The sequence below is a fragment of the Mustela nigripes genome, chromosome 15 (assembly GCF_022355385.1).
Source record: "Mustela nigripes isolate SB6536 chromosome 15, MUSNIG.SB6536, whole genome shotgun sequence".
NCBI classification, from domain to species: domain Eukaryota; kingdom Metazoa; phylum Chordata; class Mammalia; order Carnivora; family Mustelidae; genus Mustela; species Mustela nigripes.
This window is the reverse complement of record NC_081571.1, coordinates 10,539,203-10,556,920: the sequence shown is the minus strand read 5'-3', so window position 1 is coordinate 10,556,920 and position 17,718 is coordinate 10,539,203. Positions and strand designations below refer to the sequence as shown.

Sequence of the window (17,718 nt, the reverse complement as noted above, 5' to 3'; positions counted from 1 at the left end):
CTCAGCGGGAGCCTGCTTCCTCCTCTCTCTCTGCCTATTTATGATCTCTCTGTCAAATAAATTAATTAATTAAATCTTAAAAAAAAAGGACTTTGTTTGATAACTCTCTTCATTGAAAAGCTTTTAATACTGTTTCTCAACAAAGTTGATCTCTGTATATATCATGTATATGTGACATAGCCTCTTCGAAGCTAGAGCGGTAATAGATTCCCCTTATTCATTTCAAAGCCTAAATTTAGAAGCATTTACCACTTCTACAATTTGGACATCTATTAATTTATCTGTGTACATAGGGAAAAATCTATGAAGATGACAGATGGGAGTTTGGCTGTTGCAGAATTATTAACAGTGGTCATGCCTTTACAGTTACAATTTTTTTTAAAGAGTTTATTTATTTATTTGACAAGAGTGAGAGATCACAAGTAGGCAGAGAGGCAGACGGAGAGAGCCAGTGGGAAGCAGGCTTCCCACCGAGCAGAGAGCCTGATGCAGGGCTCGATCCCAGGACCCTGAGATCATGACCTGAGCAGAAGGCAGAGGCTTAACCCACTGAGCCACCCAGGTGCTCCATGCTTTTACAATTAAACTGCTTTTCTTTTCTGTCTAACTTTAGGAAGTATATTAAAGTCCCAGCTTAGACCCTAATGACTGTTTTAGCTACAGTCACATTGTTAGTCTGCACAGTGACGCCCCCACAGATCAGGGGAATAGAGATCCCACTGGAGCCCCCCATTAGATTCTAGGAATTTCCTTTTTTTTTTTTTTTTTTGGTTTTGTTGTTTTTGGTTTAACTCATAGAAGGGAGCAGAGGACAATAAAATTTAGTTTCCTCATTGGCAAGTTTTGGCCTCGATTTGTAAAAAATGAGTCATCAATTGGAGTTGCTAATAGCAAATGTGGAGTTTTAGTATTCTTTAATGGCGTTGCCAGACTATTGGGTTTGTAGCTATGGAGTAGGAAGTAGAAGGAACCCTGGGTTAGAAAAAACACTCAGGAAATACATATTACAGCATTCATTCTGTGAGGCGGGAGAATTGTGACAATTTTAATGCTTTAGCAGCGTTTCCATTGAAATCATTCTGATGTTCCCTTGAGGAGTGTTAACATACAAGACCAATCCATGACAGAGGCCTTAAATCTAATGACAGAATTACATCTTGTGTCTCATTTCCCGCACTCCTCAATTTTTTCAAATTCTCACGTTCTATTTTCCCATCACTTGGTTCAAAAATGTGCCACCCGAGGTTAATTTTAGTTTCTTCCATGACCTTTATAGATCTACTTTTATGTCTCCCTGACACACTTGAAAGGAAATGATATTAGAAACATCCCAAGATTAAAATCATGGGTCCATATTTAGACCTTTTAAGACTCGTTCTGGAAATTAGGCTGAATTACACATCATCCCCTCCATTCTGATCCGCGAGGTTGAAACCACATTGTGGTAGGAAGTTACTAATGCTTAGGGAAAGGGAAGGAAGGAAGGGGTATGAATAACTTCCCAACTTACAGTACCTGACAACAGATTTCATCAGCATCCCTGGATCATACTAAAGAACCCGGAGAATGACTTTCAGGGTCTATTTCTTTTTTTTTTTTTTTTTTAAAGATTTTATTTATTTATTTGTCAGAGAGAGAGAGAGAGAGCACAGGCAGAGTGGCAGGCAGAGTCAGAGGGAGAGACAGGCTCCCTGCAGGGCAAGGAGCCCGATGTGGGACTCGATCCCAGGACGCTGGGATCATGACCTGAGCCGAAGGCAGCTGCTTAACCAACTGAGCCACCCAGGCGTCCCTCAGGGTCTATTTCTAATATCTAAATCCCTGGGGTCCTGGCAGGGCAAGTCCAGGCACCCCCGAAGTGTAGGTTCAGAGCTAAAAAACAACTAGGGCAAATGAAAACTTCTAGAACGAAGACAAGCAGCCTGTACCAAAAGAAATCCTGGAGAATTTCTTTTGGTACACCTTCTAAATGATTATAATTTCAAACACACGTAACGACTCAAATTCTTGGCACTTCCTCTTTTAAAGTATGAAGTTAATATTTGGTGTTCCATCTGTAGGCTGTTTTCATTTTTTCACCCTTTGAAACGACAGTATTTGGTTACGAGCTCTGAGGAATGGATTTGTCCATTTTACTCAGCAGACTTCAGTGTTCAGCCTTGCTGTCGTACGAGAAGTTTTCTCCTGTCCTGAAAAACCACATTCACCTACAACTCACACTTGAGCTCCTTTCTCTGACCCTATAGTGTTTACACTTCAACTATCAAATAGATGTCTTTTGTTTTTCATGAAAATATGTTTTAGTTTCTAAGTTTAAAACATATGCTCTGGAAAAAGAAGAGCTCTAGAAATATTTAGCGAAGATCATAGATATTAATTTCCTCTTTTAAATTTCCTTCTTTAATTATGACTTTTTCATTCGTCCATCATATTCTCAAAACTTATAACAATGTATCAGTTGAAAAATAGCTTATGGCTTATGTGAAGTAAATTAGAAAGAAACTAGTATTTCTGTACATACTAGCATTTTAGCTTATGTGACCCGTCTCTGCCAATTTCAGGATGATTCTTAAGAAAGAATTCAATGAGAAGAGTAGATGGAACTCTACCAATAGATGTGTGCTATCCAATCTGAAGAGTTTTAAAGCAAGAAGCAGTCTCATGTAGAGATCAAGGGTAATATACGTACCTCACAGGGCTATAGGAAGGAAGTAAAGTCCCAGCTTACACTATAATGACGCTTTTGCCTACAGTCACATAATTAACCTGCCCAGCAACAGGTTAGATAACGCCTCACACGCTGTCTGGTGCATAGCATAGCAAGGGCTACCTAAAGGCACCCAGAAACAAAGAAATAATGTAAACTCTGATCACTGTCATTTTCTCGTACAATTTTAGTAGAAACTTGGGAGAGGTGAGTTTTGGAGAAGGCTTGCCTCTGGGTAAGCTCTTGGTTTGGGAAGGGGCCATTCAAGCAAAATAAGAGAGATTTAAATGTATTCGTCTCTCCATGGCTCACCTGTGACCTGGACCCCTTTCAGGTCTAGGTATGTCAATTTCATTCTCCGATTATACAAAAGTTCTGAACTCTCCCAGCTGTTGGAATCATCCCAGGTCTCCTGCAGAATTCTTAGTTGTGGCAGTTGTTCATTTCTGAATTGACTTTCCCTTTCCATGGAGCCCAGCGCTGGTGCTTACTTGCTTTGAGTCCAGTGAAATCAAAGCAGTTTTAACAGAAATGCAGATGCCAGACTCTTGGGTGGCTCAGAGGGTTTAGCGGCTGCCTTCATTCAGCACAGGTCATGATCTCAGGGTCCTGGGATCAAGTCCCGCATCAGGCTCCCTAGGAGCCTGCTTCTCTCTCTTCCACTCTCCCTGTGTGTGCTCTCTCACTCTCTCCCTCTGTCAAATAAATAAATAAAATCTTTAAAAACAAAAAAGAAAGAAATGCAGATGCAACTTTCAGATTCAGGCAGTAGCTGTCCCTCATGTCAAAATCCTCCGGAGAAACAGAAATGCGTTTCTCCTTATTTACTGAGCAACAAAACGAAGAATGTAGATAAAACTCTGTTGAGACCCCTGAGGATAAACATGGGCGAGCTGATGTCATAAGAAAAGCAGTGCTTGAGCTGGGGGCCTTCATGGGTGTGCCTTGGGTCTGAGCTTGTTGCATACCACTTCCAAGCATGTGAACTCAAACTTGCAGAGACCAAATAAAGAAGTCAGAGTCTGACTTGATGGTCTGAATTGTCCCAGTGGTGACAAGCTAACACTTCCTTTCACATGGTTTCCTACAAGCTTCTCTTCTAACTACTACCACGGCTCTTAAGCGGTAGGTGCAATAATTGAAAGAAATATTCTGGCTAGCATTTCCTTGTATTTCCCACCTCTCATAAAAATGATTAATTAACATAGGGAAAGAGAGCCCCGAGGTCTTCTATGATCTCCTCTATTGGTCATTTGTCTCCACGTGTGTTTTTCTCTGCAAAAGAGAGAATAATACGTATTTGATCTTTAAGCGGGAAAGTCTCTGTCAGCTTAAAATAGTCCTCCAAGGACTATTCAAGGTCAAGAATAGGGATTGTGTCACACTCATCATCTCTGTTTCCCCTACAACCTCTGCTCAGTGCCTTGATATATGCTCAATAAATGTCTGCTAAGTTGAATGAAACTTGTCACATACTGCAGACATTTCATTTCCGGTAATTTCAATAACTCAGGACAAATGAGAAGATGCAATTAAACAGATCCAAGAAACACAAGAGGAAATAATCATGTAATGTGCATGATACCGTAGTGAAAATTACAGAGAATTTGAAGAAATAAGCTTGTTGGCTGAAAAAGTGAGGATTATATTTTTCAGTGTTCTTGATCTGCAGATTAAAGATAAATCATTTACTGGCTGGGATATGAGAACATAAGTAAAGAGCTTAATTAGCCCATTACTTTACAACTCAGAAAAATGCTGGGACCCTTTGTAGAATCCAGGTTCATCCCCTTGGGAAACCGACTGTCACATTTCCACCTATATATTTTGTTAGCCTGTAAGGCACTTGATCGAATTCGGCTTCAGTTAGGACTCCCTGTTGGTCTAGAAGCATCAGCAAGCCTCTCTAAGTTCAAAGCCAATGACCAGTTACTTGTGTTCTAGGAGATGAGCGGCAATAGTTTATAAGTAATGGGGTACACTTTACAAAATAAGAGAAACATAACTCCCCTTTTCATTCGTTTCATAGAAAGGATGCATTGCACTTTTGCAAGGCTGGACTAAGTTTTAAAACTCGCAGCAACCTGTTTCATTTTACTGATTTTTATCTTTACAAGAAGACAGCAGAGCGAGTCTTCACACCATACAGATTTGTATGAGATATCCCAGTTTAGAAAGTGTTTTCCAGCTCACAAATGTGACCACTAGTGTTTCTTCAAGGGCTCATGTGTCAAATAGCAGCACAAAAATCCTGTGTCTCTGTTTTCTACATTGGGAATTGGCAGACTGAGAGATGAAGTCATTCACAAACACACAGGACAGCCTTAGAGAGCTTTCCAGAGCTTCAGCACCTTAGGAACTGCCGTGCCCTATTCTTTGAGTACATAAAAGAAATGGTCCGGCCAACCTTTCTCTTCTGTCCTTACTCGCTTAACACACCCATTACAGAAGCAAACAGCAAAGAAACCTGTTACCCAGTGGCATCCCTGATCTCAGGTCATCCAAACAAAAGGGAAGGCCTCAGCCTCACCTGTTCCTCTCATTGACGTGGAACCGACCACCTCACAGAGCAGGACGTGCAGTCCCGCATCTCAGCTTCAGGTCTGTAATTGTTACGCCAGCAGCACGAGATAAATAAGCCTGAAACCCTCATACGCGTCGGATGTCATAGCCCCCGGTCTCCTGAGGACCTGCTTTCCTGTTATTTTTCCATTCTTGCTGGGGCTCGGCAAAGGGAGCGCCTTCTGGTAACCTCCATGCGTGCAGCACTCCCCTTGTTAAATGAATGGAACAGCTGAATCACTCCGACCTTTAGAAGACTCTTCGGGGTGTTCCAGGAGCTCTTCGCTCCAGCTAAAGTTTCCTTTTCTTTTACAGACGGCTAGCACCTTGGTTGTGGCTGACTCTAGAATTTCTGGAATCTACAGTTGCATGGCTTCCAATAAAGTAGGGGCTGTGGAAAGAAACATAAGCTTTTATGTCACAGGTAAGCCGCATACCCTGTACTCCCCAAGAGAGCCTGGTGACCTCGCTGTCCTTTCAGTTCTGTTTGTCCTGAGTGCGCTTAGGGCCGGAGGGATTTTTTTTTTTTTTTTAAATCCCACAAAATTGTTAAACTTTGAGCACCTTCATCCTTGCTCTCCAGAATAGTATTCTACAGTATTACCGGATCTCCGAACGAGTTCTTTCTCTGAGGTCCCCTTGAGAGCTAGGTGTGTATGTCCCCCTCCCAGGCTGGATCGTGAATTTAGGCTCTTATCATGTTCATTTTTGAGCTCCTTTCAGTACCTGGCACAGGGTCTGGGACGTAGCAGTTGTTCGGTAACAATTAAGGACACCAAACCTGTGGTGATATGTTTTTGGTCTTGAAGCTGAGAAGCTAATTGTCTCACAACTTAAGTCATTTCTACTTTTGAGGAATGAGGCTCTCCTATAGAAATCTGAAGCGGAGTTTGTTGACAGTAATTAATGTGCTGGGTTTTTGGGTATCATTTACCCATTTTTTTTTTTAGCCTGAAATATGATGGTCTCTGCAAATCTTAAAACTTCCAAGGTACACAAATGGCACTCCCTAGGTCCCTCTGCGGGTACAGGAAGGAAGTAAGTAGCTCAAAGTATAAAAACAATTGCCTGGCTCCGCACTCCCCCAATTTTCTGAGGAAACCTGGGCAGTTTGCCAGCTTTCTGGAAACTTCGCACTGCATGGGGCAGGCTGCAGCAGTTGCCTAGAATTCTCCAGAAAGAAATAGGTAGGTCTGATTGTATGAGACATAGGGGTTGTCAGATCGCAGGGAGCCTTCCGGCAAGTTAGCCAATCCTCAGAGAAGCTGCGTCGTGGGAGATCTCCTGAAGTAGATTCTCACGGAATGTCAGAGCTGGAAGAGACTGGAGAGGCTATTCAACACGACAGCCCCCTCACTTTGCAAATGAGGAAAAGGGGTTTGGAGATGTGCAAAGGGACATGGCAGAGTCACCCGAGACCAAGTCAGCCCCTGTCCTCTTACATCCGAGGAGTGGAAGGGAGATCATCTCTGCATCCCTTCCAAGTAGGAAAAGTCCTTTATTTAGGGGAGGATTTCAAGAGCAATTTCACACATACTGGTTCTCTAACCCATCTCGGGTGATTTAGACTAATTAGGAACAAAGGCTTGGACAGTCCTTTTTATTTGGTTGCAAGCAAGTTCCTATCCAAATTCGTAGTCACTATATGTATGATTGCAAATATAAAAGACATGTTCAGAAGATTCCCGTTCTGAACATTCAGCAAGTTTCTACAAATTTAATGAGCACTAACTGTGAAGTTAGAACAGTTCATCTCTGCACTGAGCCCTTGAACGGATTACCATTGATGCCCTGTCTTTATAGGAAGACAGTTTTAACATGAAAAAGTAGTGTTATCTGTACCCTAATATCAAAAGGCATATGCAGAAGTAATGTGGCAGATGAATTTACCAACACTAAGCCAATGCTGTCCAATGGAAATAAAAGCCACAAATATGATATAAAAATTTTTAGCAAAAACTGTATTTAAAAAAATAAAAATTAATTTTATTTAACCCAGTATTTCCAAAATATCATTTCACCACGCAGTCAGGGTTTTTAAAGTATTACCCTGCATCTGTTTTTAAATTTTAAATTAATTGAAATAAAATTCATCAAATAAAATTCAGTTCTTTAGTCACACTAGCCACATCTTAAGTGCTCAGTAGCCATACGTGGCCAGTGGAGAGTATGTATAGAGCGGAGCTCCAAGTCTCTGAGAAGGAAGGGCTGAGGTGGTCCTGGGGGAGGAGTGCATAAAATTGGAAGAGGTCAAAAGAAGAGGACAGGCTTGCCTTGACATTTTCAGAGCCAAGGCAAGAGTATCGTTGGAGACCCACAAGCTCTACATCCAACCACCTCACAAATTCTAAATGAAGCAAACAAGCTGTGATGTTTTAGCTTCTCATGGGCAAAAACACCTCCATGATGACCTGAGGTGAGGTGCAAATTTAGAATTTGGGGACTACTCATAGCTCCACAACAGAAAGTAACAATGTCTGGAGGTACAGAAGGAACACCCCACCCCACCCCTGCCACCATCTTCTCCTTTGACTCCTGGCTCTGTCCCACTACTCCACCTGGGTGTATGGTCTCCACAGCCCACATATCCAAGTGCTGCCCACACCTCTGACTGATAGTCTTCCCCGAGATCTAGAAGTGTGCACATGGATGGGTGATCCGACCTCAGGAGGACAAACCTAGGGAAGAGGTCTTTTTTTTTTTTTTTAATTTATTTTCAGCATAACAGTATTCATTGGTTTTGTACCACACCCAGTGCTCCATGCAATCCGTGCCCTCTCTAATACCCACCACCTGGTACCCTGACCTCCCCCCCCCCGCCCTTTCAGAACCCTCAGATTGTTTTTTCAGAGTCCATAGTCTCTCATGGTTCACCTCCCCTTCCCATTTCCCCCAACTCCCTTCTCCTTTCTATCTCCCCTTGTCCTCCATGCTATTTGTTATGCTCCACAAATAAGTGAAACCATATGATAATTAACTCTCTGCTTGACTTATTTCACTCAGCATCATCTCTTCCAGTCCCGTCCATGTTGCTACAAAAGTTGGGTATTCGTCCTTTCTGATGGAGGCATAATACTCCATCGTGTATATGGACCATATGGGAAGAGGTCTTTGACAGTCTAGAAACAGACTGAGGATCACCTTTACAGGGAATTGTGGCATCCCAAGCATCTAAAGCAAGATATGGAAGTGGGGGTGGCATGCTTTCTTGACCCCACAGACTCTATGCTGTGAGGAGGGAGATAGCTAGAATAGAGCCTTTAGATGGGTCTGCTTGCTGCTCTGAAGGGAGTACTGGAAGTGGAGGTACCAAGAGTAGAGGGGGATGCTGTGCTCATTTCCTTATTATTCAGAGTCCTCAAGAAAGATGAATTGATGCCCAGCCTTAATTGCAACACCAATACCTAGCCTACTCCCACTGAGCTTTGCATTTGCTACGTGTCTGTCTGTGTGCGGCGGTATTACTGACAAAGCTGATCACCTGTTCAGACAGGGATGCCCTCCTACCACACTGTACAATGTATAACCATGGGATGGTTGAAACCGTTCCTAGATATCAAGACTTGTCCATAGAAAGGAGCTATGAGAATTCAATTCAAACATGCCTAATCGAGGCTTACAATGCTTTTCCTCTAGATATTCAAGAGCTTTAACCTTACACTGAAACAGAATGTAATTGCTCTGAATTCTTTTCTGCCACTCCTGAAAAGGTCAAGTTTTTGTTAATCATACATTAATTTGCTTACATGTATTACCTTTTTAATGAATGACTGCCTTTTTCTCACTTAAATTGTTGTCATGAGATTTATTCTCACTGGAGATAAAACTAGATAGTCTTAGGGATGTTGCTCCTTACGTGTGTGATTTCTGCAAAGTGAATATTCACTCAGTGTTTATGCTTGACCTCGTGCAAGGACTGCTTTGAGAGATCTAAGATTCAACTGTTCTAAATCAAAAGATCTAGATTTGGATCCTTATTGATCTTCATGTCATGCATGTTGCCCCTTCCTTAAAATACAACAACAGCTCACATAGGTTGCCTTCCAAACTGATGTAAGGGAGTTAGCGGTGGCCTTAAGAATTCTCCACTGCTTCTATTCTCAACTTTGGTATTCCCTTGTAAACAGTATCTACTTAAAACAAGCAAAACTTTCTAGTAATACTCACCTCTTTAGAGAATGTTATTTCTGTTCTTCCGTAGAAGGAAAGCCTTCTTTATTACCACCTGACAAATGAGCCCCCTCTCAGCCTGTTGATTTCTATGCTTGTCTGTTTCATGAACTTAATTCACATGGTTTGATCTAACCAAGCCAATATGCCCCCACAGTATATGCACCTGTGTAAGTAGATTACTCCTCCCCCCAACCCTAAGTTGAATGTCTCTTCTAAGCAAAGAGGATTCTTCTCCACGATACCCCAGAAGATGCTGTGAATGTCTACGCGTTAAGAGGATGAGAGTTGGTAGGCGCCAGTGAGGATTGTGTTAAATCTGCCGACACTTAAGTGTGGGAAGATTTCTTACTTTCACTTTGTTAGAAGGCAATTCTTTGGGTCTGTTTTTGTACTCAAGCTGTTTAAAAAAAAAAAAAAAAAATCCACATGAATTAGAAGGAAAACTCCCTCTGGATTCATTAACTAGTGTTAGGACATTTTATTTATCATCTTCTATGGCTCCAAAGAGAAGGCCAAAGGGATTATCCTGAGAAATGGACAAGCATCTCTAAGAGGCCGTCCAGGAACACGAACCAAGTCAACTTCACTGACAGTGTCCCCCATATGAGAAGCAGACCTCAAAATCCAGTTGGTTCTTTTCTTTTCCTATGTGTGTGTGTGTGTGTGTGTGCGCTGTTCGCTAGCCCTCCACATGACCATGGGTGTGTTAGCAATTACCGACGGTGAAACAGGAACAGCACTGCCTTATCTCCCTGGTTTCCCAGTGTCACTAAATGCATTTTATTTTGAGATTCCTGGTGGTGCTTGGCAAAGATAAACAAAATCTTCCATCAGGAAACCTGTGAGCTATTTCCACAGGAAGTTTCAAATCACTAAAGTAAATAGAAACTCTACATGATCTCAATGGTGTTACTTGGGCTCGCTTGGGTTCTAATTACCAGGACGGGACCTCAAAACAAATGGAAAGCTTGTGGATGGTCTTTGAAGAAATGATTTGACCGTAGTCAGTGCACAATTCTTCGGGTATCTGTGTAAAAGTTGACGGCTGAGGTTTTACTCTGCAGGCTTGGAAAAGGTCCCAAATATAAAAAGATGCTGAATTAGAGGGGCTATTTCTGACACCTTATTGTTATGTTAAAAATGTCTATCAGCGGCTTCTGCATCTTCTGGCACATTCTTAGATATTCATTTTAAAAGCAGGAAAACCTCTGCTGGTCCCCTCTCTCTCCAGCCACTCACAGCTTCATAAGCCGCTGCTACCCCCTGCTCCCAGGTTTCAAATGAATACTTTGGCATTTCTTCAGACGTGACACTTTATAATAAAGCCAAAGCCCAGAAAAATCAGAAAAACAAGCAAAGTCGGATTTAGGAAAGAGTTGATATGATATCTAATTTTGGACTATTGTCCCCTTAAGGTTTAAAGGTTTCTTTATAGCTTTGTGTGCAACGGATAATAATAATAATAGCAGAACATAGCGCTTTTCATCTTCAAAGTACTTTGTAAAATGTTGGCCCAAATTCTTTGCTCAAATACAGATACGCCACTAAGTAACAAGCAATGGGAGGGTTTTGGGAGCAGGTCAGTTCAGGGCCAGCAACCAATTTTTTTTTTTTTTTTTAATCCTCTGGGGAAATGGTCCAAAATGAGACTAGGGAACTCTGAGTACAAAAGCTAAGTGACAAGTCCAGAGTAAGAAAGCTGAGGAGAAGAGCTCATGAGGTGTTGCTGGAGATGGTGATGAAGGTTAGCTGGGGATTGACAAGAGACAAATGGCTTTTTTTTTTTTTTTAAGACTTTGTTTATTTGTCAGAGAGAGAAAGAGCACAAGTAGAGAGAGTGGGAGGCAGAGGGAGAAGTAGGCTCCCCGCTGAGCAGGGAGCCCAATGTGGGACTCGATTCCAGGACCCTGAGATCATGACCTGAGCCGAAGGCAGATGCTTAACCGACAGAACCACCCGGGGGTCCCTACAAATGGCTTTTAATGGTATATTCACTTTCTGAAAACCTTTACTGTTTTTGAGAGGAAAAGTGATTTTTTAAAAAAATTGTTCCCTCCCTCCCCCATCACCTCCACTTCTGAAATCAGGCAACTCTTTCAGATTCGTTGGCTGCCTATTGTTCTTTGACATCTGAGTAGAATGATCTCCGTGAGGGGGACCTAAGCAAGTACTGTGGCTCGTTTCTACCCACTATGCCCACCAAGAGCAGGCAAGGTGATGGCACAGTAGCAGGCAGGGATACTGTCTGTCCAGTGGTTGGAAACTAGGGACATCAGGTTTTTTGTTTGTTTGTTTGTTTGTTTGTTTGTTTTCACTGGAGAAATTTAGGATTAAAGTGGTAGGGACTGACAGGACTGAAGTCTCCTGCCGTGTGCTTGGGACTTCCCCTTCTCTCCTGGTCACAGCGTATTTTGGATAAGTCTGACCATAACACCACCCTTGGTTTTTAGTACAGATCGCTCTCTTAGGACTTGCCTATTTCACCCGCTCACCCACCAGTAGAAGTTCTAGATGTATTACAGGAATGGGGAATGTTGCTGTCACCCCAAGATGTAAAACAAATTGTGCTCTGAAAAGGCACTGAGGGCAACCAGGGAAAAATGTGCCCTCCTAATAACCAGCCTGCTTAGTACCTGCTGCCTTGCTTCTGGCAGAACGGACTTCGTTGGTTCCTACCTGGGTTTGATCGGTTCCCCCAACATGAAAAGAGAAGTATTCACCCTTTTAATGCCGATACTGAGAGAATGTGTGTCAGAGCGGTTCTTAAGATCTGTGACAATCTCCAGAGGAGACACTGATTTTTCTATGAACTGAAGTTCTCTGTTCTTATTTTATAGACGTGCCAAACGGATTTCATGTTAACTTGGAAAAAATGCCTACAGAAGGAGAGGACCTGAAACTGTCTTGCACAGTTAACAAGTTCTTATATAGAGACATTACTTGGATCTTGCTGCGGACAGTTAAAAACCGAACAATGCACCACAGCATCAGCAAGCAGAAAATGGCCATCACGAAAGAGAACTCCATCACGCTCAATGTCACCATCAAGAACGTTTCCCTGGAAGATTCAGGCACCTATGCCTGCAGAGCCAGGAACATATACACAGGGGAAGAAATTCTTCAGAAGAAAGAAGTTACAATTAGAGGTGAGCACTGCAACAAAAAGGCTGTTTTCTCTCGGATCTCCAAATTTAAAAGCACAAGGAATGATTGTACCACACAAAATAATGTAAAACATTAAAGGACTCATTAAAAAGTAACAGTTGTCTCATATCATCTTGATTTATTGTCACTGTTGCTAACTTTCCGGCTCAGAGGAGATGCTCCTCCCAAAATGAATTTGGAGATGATAGGAGTGATAATGAGCTCCCGAGGTCCCAGCTCTGGGCTCCCCACCTCTGGGCTGAGGGCTCTGCTCTCTGGGGCCGACTTGGTGCGCCTTTGGATTTGGAGGATCCCTGCAGTGCATTCTCTGTTGTTCTGCTCTTTGCTGTCTTCTCCTGCCTGATAGACAACAACTTGGGACTGATCCTTTCCTCCCACTTTGATGCCAACCTCTCTGTGTTTTTAAGTTTCGAAGCTACGCAAACTGAATAATTTAAACCAATGCTGGTTTCTGCCAAAGATGGACATGAATAAGTTAATTTGCCAGCTCAGAACAAGTACAGTTGAATTTGAGACTCTTACCGGACCTCTGCCTGGTTTTATTTTGTACTATTTCATCCGCTCTCAATTTGTAAATAGCACCTGGAAGCAAGTGATAATGCTTATTTATTTGAAAATGCTTTTTTTTTGTTGTTTTTTTACATTAAGCGCATTAATCTTAGACTGGAGCTTCTAAAATGGGCCCCAGGAGTGCAAGATGTCGGTGTAATCCAGTGGTAATTAAAGCTTTAGCACAGTATGAATTCAGAATGCCCACCTGGGTCAAGGTCACATCCTGGCTCTGTGCACTCTGGGTAGCCAGCCGACTAGCCAAGGCAGGCTCCCCCCTCACCGCCTCTGAGTGGACTATCTAGCTACTGACCGCATCCCCAAAAATGGACATCATGCCTTTATCTTACTTAGATATGTCCCCTGGTTGTTCTTTTAAAAAACCCTCTCCTATTTAATTGATGGCATTCAAAGACATACATACCACAATCAGGTCATCAAGGAAATCAAGGCTCTTGTGACCCGTGGTTGAATGCATTCTTCTAAATGTGAATCTAGGATTTGGCCATTTTAAAAAGAAATCCACTTTCTTAATGGGATTTTTATGGGAATTAAGAAATGGCAAAACCACAGAAGCAGAATTCAGAACCTTTGAAAAACCCACCTCATTTTCCAATCAGGAGAGATGGAAATCTCCTCTCCCGAGCTTGTGTTTGAGGGGAAAGTGACTTTTTCACCAATTTACTATGCATTGTTCTGTTGTTTTCATTTATGATTGATCATTATATGTACCTTGAGTGAACTATTGGAAAACAAGCCACAGTGACCGAAATAGCCACGGCTGAGAACACCGTGGCCGGGCAGCCCGATAGAAGGTGACAATATGACAACTTCTCAGGCTTGGGAACTCACCAGACTGTTTCCTCCTCTAGGTAACAGCCGCTGTCCCCAGCCGCTGTCCCAGGGCTAAACTTGTCTTTCACGTGGGAATTGCTTTTGTCAAGTGTGAAAGAGTAAACAATAGCGTTTCCCCGGAATGCCAGTTTTATGGCGCCCCCAATGCTCTGAAAACAATTAGTAACCTGGAAGTTGTCAGCCCAGAGGAAAGAATAATCAATTGTATCTGGAAAAGTTACCTATGGCTCTTTTGCCTGGCGTCTTTGTTCATTCTAAGCCAGCGTGTTCCTTCAGGAAACAATGCCTTGGTGCCACAGATCGTGGGGACTCCATTTTCACTAAAGCCAAAATAGCAAATGGGATGGTTGAGGGGTTGCTTCTGCAAAGACGGTGACGCAGACACGCAGAAGCTATCGCTGCCTTCCCCCTTAAAACCGCACCTGCAATTTTGCAGGGAGGGGAAGGGTGTTAGTATTCCCAGGGGAGGATTTTAAGGACTTCCAAGAGATGATTTTAAGAATTCCACAGAGTAATTGTTTGCTGTGTAATTCATCTCTCCAGAGAGTTTCAAAAAAGAAAAATCTTTTGGGTGGGTTCTGTTTTGTTTGGGTCATTCCTGGGGAGTTTGGAGGAAGGAGAGGATCGTGGGGAAAAAAAGAGAGGAAGAAGAGCCTAATATAGAGAATTACAGAATTGGAGTAGAGGGCATGAGGCTGGTTCCTCAGCTCCCAGTCCAAGTGAAGAAGAGAAACTCTGTATTTAGGAGACCTGGCAGATCCTTGGGGCCATAACACTAAAAGCTGAAAGAAGAACCCGGTAGGGAGCTATCTTTGGCTATTGATAACCCGCAGAAATATTCTGTTAATTTTTATTTTCTCCATTTGAAGGGATCAGCTCCACTTTGTTAAGTTTGGGAAAGTAGCTACCTTTTCCCATCAAATAACTTGGGGTTAATATTAATAATAAGGGTTCAATGTCCTTTTCTTACCTAAAATGTCAAAACAGGTTATAAAGTATAAAGGGGAATTGATACAATGATTTCTTGGTTGATCGGTCATTGAGAAACCAGTCAAAAATGAGAGAGTTCGCGTAGGAGAGCTTTTTTTTTTTTCTTCCAGAAATGGGTACAAGGAAAAATATAATACTGTGTGTTTCAGACATGTTTATATGAACTTTGTATTTAATTGAGAGTCCTATGTTTATTCTGCAGTCTTTTTGCTGCTTCTCTTGTCTGAAGTTTGTCTAAGACAGATAGGGCCTTTGGGAGTTCTCAGTATATTTCTGTTAAAATAAACCATTCTCCTTCATATAAGTGTTTGCTAGTACACCTGTCAGGGAGGTCAAATGCTGTCTTTGTTGATGATGCTGTAGTTTATAGCTATGAAAATAATTTTCAGTGTTGTAGGCCCTATATTCAGGCTTCCTTTTTATAATAAGGCCCGTGGGCAATGATTGATCATTTTATCATATTTAGTGCATGGGAAACAGTCACTGTGGTAGGGAAAGCTCTTAAAATATAACTCCATGAACTGTGTCTGAGTTTTAAACGAGATATGTCGAATTTGGCTCACCACTGTAATAGACATTACATTGGGAATATGACACTGTTCTTCATTATCTCGTCCTGTTGCACTGATTCTTTTGGAGTCTTTACTGTGTAAAAATGTCAAGATTGTAACAATCAAGCTTGTGAAAAGTTATCAGGATTCAAGATTTTGATACCTGGCTGCATTTATAATTAGGAAACACCATTTGACAGACTTAGCACAGACAGCAAACAGAAATGTTGAAATGGTTCTGCTTGGTCATGGGATGCGATGCAGGACAGACCAGAAAGATACACGGACAGAAGGCAAAAGAGCCGTCGTGATCACTCATTCCACGCTCTGAGAGTTTCTAAATCAGGGCCCTCCTTTCAACGCTCTTTTTAGCCTTCCGATTTCCTTTTGTATAAAACGAGGAAAGAGCTAGGGATGCGCTCTGGAAATCAAAATTTAATGAGAAAGCTGTTTCCCCTTGAAAGGTATAGGATACTATACTTTTTAACCTGAGATTTCGGAATTGCTCGAATGAATGCAAATCCTGAGAGTTTCCCCGCAGGAATAAAAAGAGAAAGGTTTGGAGCGTCGGGCAGCAACCCTGCGGGGACACAGGGTCAAGCCACTGCCCTTTGTCACCTCTCCTAGCCTTGTAATCGCTCCTAAGCGGCTTTCACAGTGTTAGTACACTAAGATGAGGAAATCCGCAGTGGTCGGAGACCGCTCAGACTGTGTTATTGAAGCCAGGGGCACAGAATGTGTAAGTCATGCCAAACGCCTTTTGATTTCTGTTCCAGGATGCGCAACAGGAGGGGGTGAAGACGATGACACGGGAGGGTGTTAGGTGACGCGGGAGAGACGTTAGGAGTTGTCTTTATTCTTTTCCCTTGGAAGCTCCAGCTGCCAATCCAGCACTCGCCCAGCTAGAATGTATCCACATCAGCAGGACTGACTACTTCGTTAAATAGAGACACTGTACTCAACTGGGGCCTTTGGGGGTACTGCTGTTCCGATGTGGGATTTTCATGTTGTAATGTATTGCATCCTAATGTATGAAATTCATTTTGTTGTACTATATTGGTTGGCATTTTATTAAAATAAATTGTATTGTATCATATTTGTATGTTTTAAGAGAAAATAATATAAAATACAATATTTGTACTATTATATAGTGCAAAAACTACAAACCTATGCCTCTGCCTCTTGAATGAATCCTTTGGTTGCTCGCACTGGGGAAGGGAATGGAAGAAGGAAATAATCAATAAAGCTTGCAAAGTTCAAGAAATTCTCCTGTTTGGTCTCCTGCCTCATACCTCAGGTGACTACGGAGAGAGTCACACAGACACGGCCTCACAAACACATCAAGAAAAATACCTGCAAAATTACATGAAGCTCATCGCTCTAATAGGATATCTTTATGTAAAAATTCACTCTAAGCCTCCATCCAAAAATCGTGGTTGTCCTGTTTCGGTGCTCATAGAGGATGCAACATCCTTAGGTCTCAGAACAGCTGCTCTCACAGAAAGGAAGAGAACTCGTTGGCCAGGCGAAACCCGTGCTACCGAATCCTATAGCATTTTGTTCTCGATTTTACCGTGTGTTCTAACAAACGTCAGTACATTAGAACTTTCTAGAGATGACGCAGATTACACAGAGAAGAAACATTGAGGGGGCAAAATAGGAATGAAACCATACGGTGGAGTTTTGCTGTTTGTATCTGTGAAGCGTTTCCGTGCAGGGCTAAGAAGGGAACACAGGTGACGAGGATTAACCATCCCCTTTCTTTATTCACCAGATCAGGAAGCGCCACACCTTCTGCGAAACCTCAGTGACCACACGGTGGCCATCAGCAGCTCCACTACCCTAGACTGTCACGCTACCGGCGTCCCAGAGCCTCAGATAACCTGGTTTAAAAACAACCACAAAATCCAGCAAGAACCGGGTAAGAGAGCTTGTTTTCCTTCACTTCCTCTGTCTCATCATCCTCTCCCTCCCTCTCCCTCCCTCTCCCTTCCTCTCCCTGCCTCTCAGACCTCTAGAACCTCTGGGCAGTAGAGCACTGGTTCATGCTGAGAGCAACTTGAGCCTGTTCTTCTGCCCCTTGCGGGGGGGGGGGGGGGGGGGGGAGGGGGCGGGGGGGAGGAGGAGAGGGCGGACCCGGTTGTTGGGAGGGGCTGGGGGCTGCTG

The 17,718-nt window shown here is 42.6% G+C and overlaps 1 protein-coding gene across 3 annotated transcripts in view; it reads left to right on the top strand.

Moving 5' to 3' along the window:
• Window positions 1-17,718, top strand: part of FLT1 (fms related receptor tyrosine kinase 1) — a 176,297-nt gene that overhangs the window by 87,211 nt on the left and 71,368 nt on the right. For 2 of the 3 annotated variants that reach the window (XM_059378154.1, XM_059378155.1), the window contains 3 exons: window positions 5,585-5,693; window positions 12,280-12,588; window positions 17,327-17,473. In XM_059378154.1, coding sequence (XP_059234137.1) covers window positions 5,585-5,693; window positions 12,280-12,588; window positions 17,327-17,473 — 565 coding nt within the window. Of the gene's footprint in view, window positions 1-5,584; window positions 5,694-12,279; window positions 12,589-16,328; window positions 16,787-17,326; window positions 17,474-17,718 lie in introns of those variants that run through there. The other variant, XM_059378156.1, reaches the window with a different exon arrangement.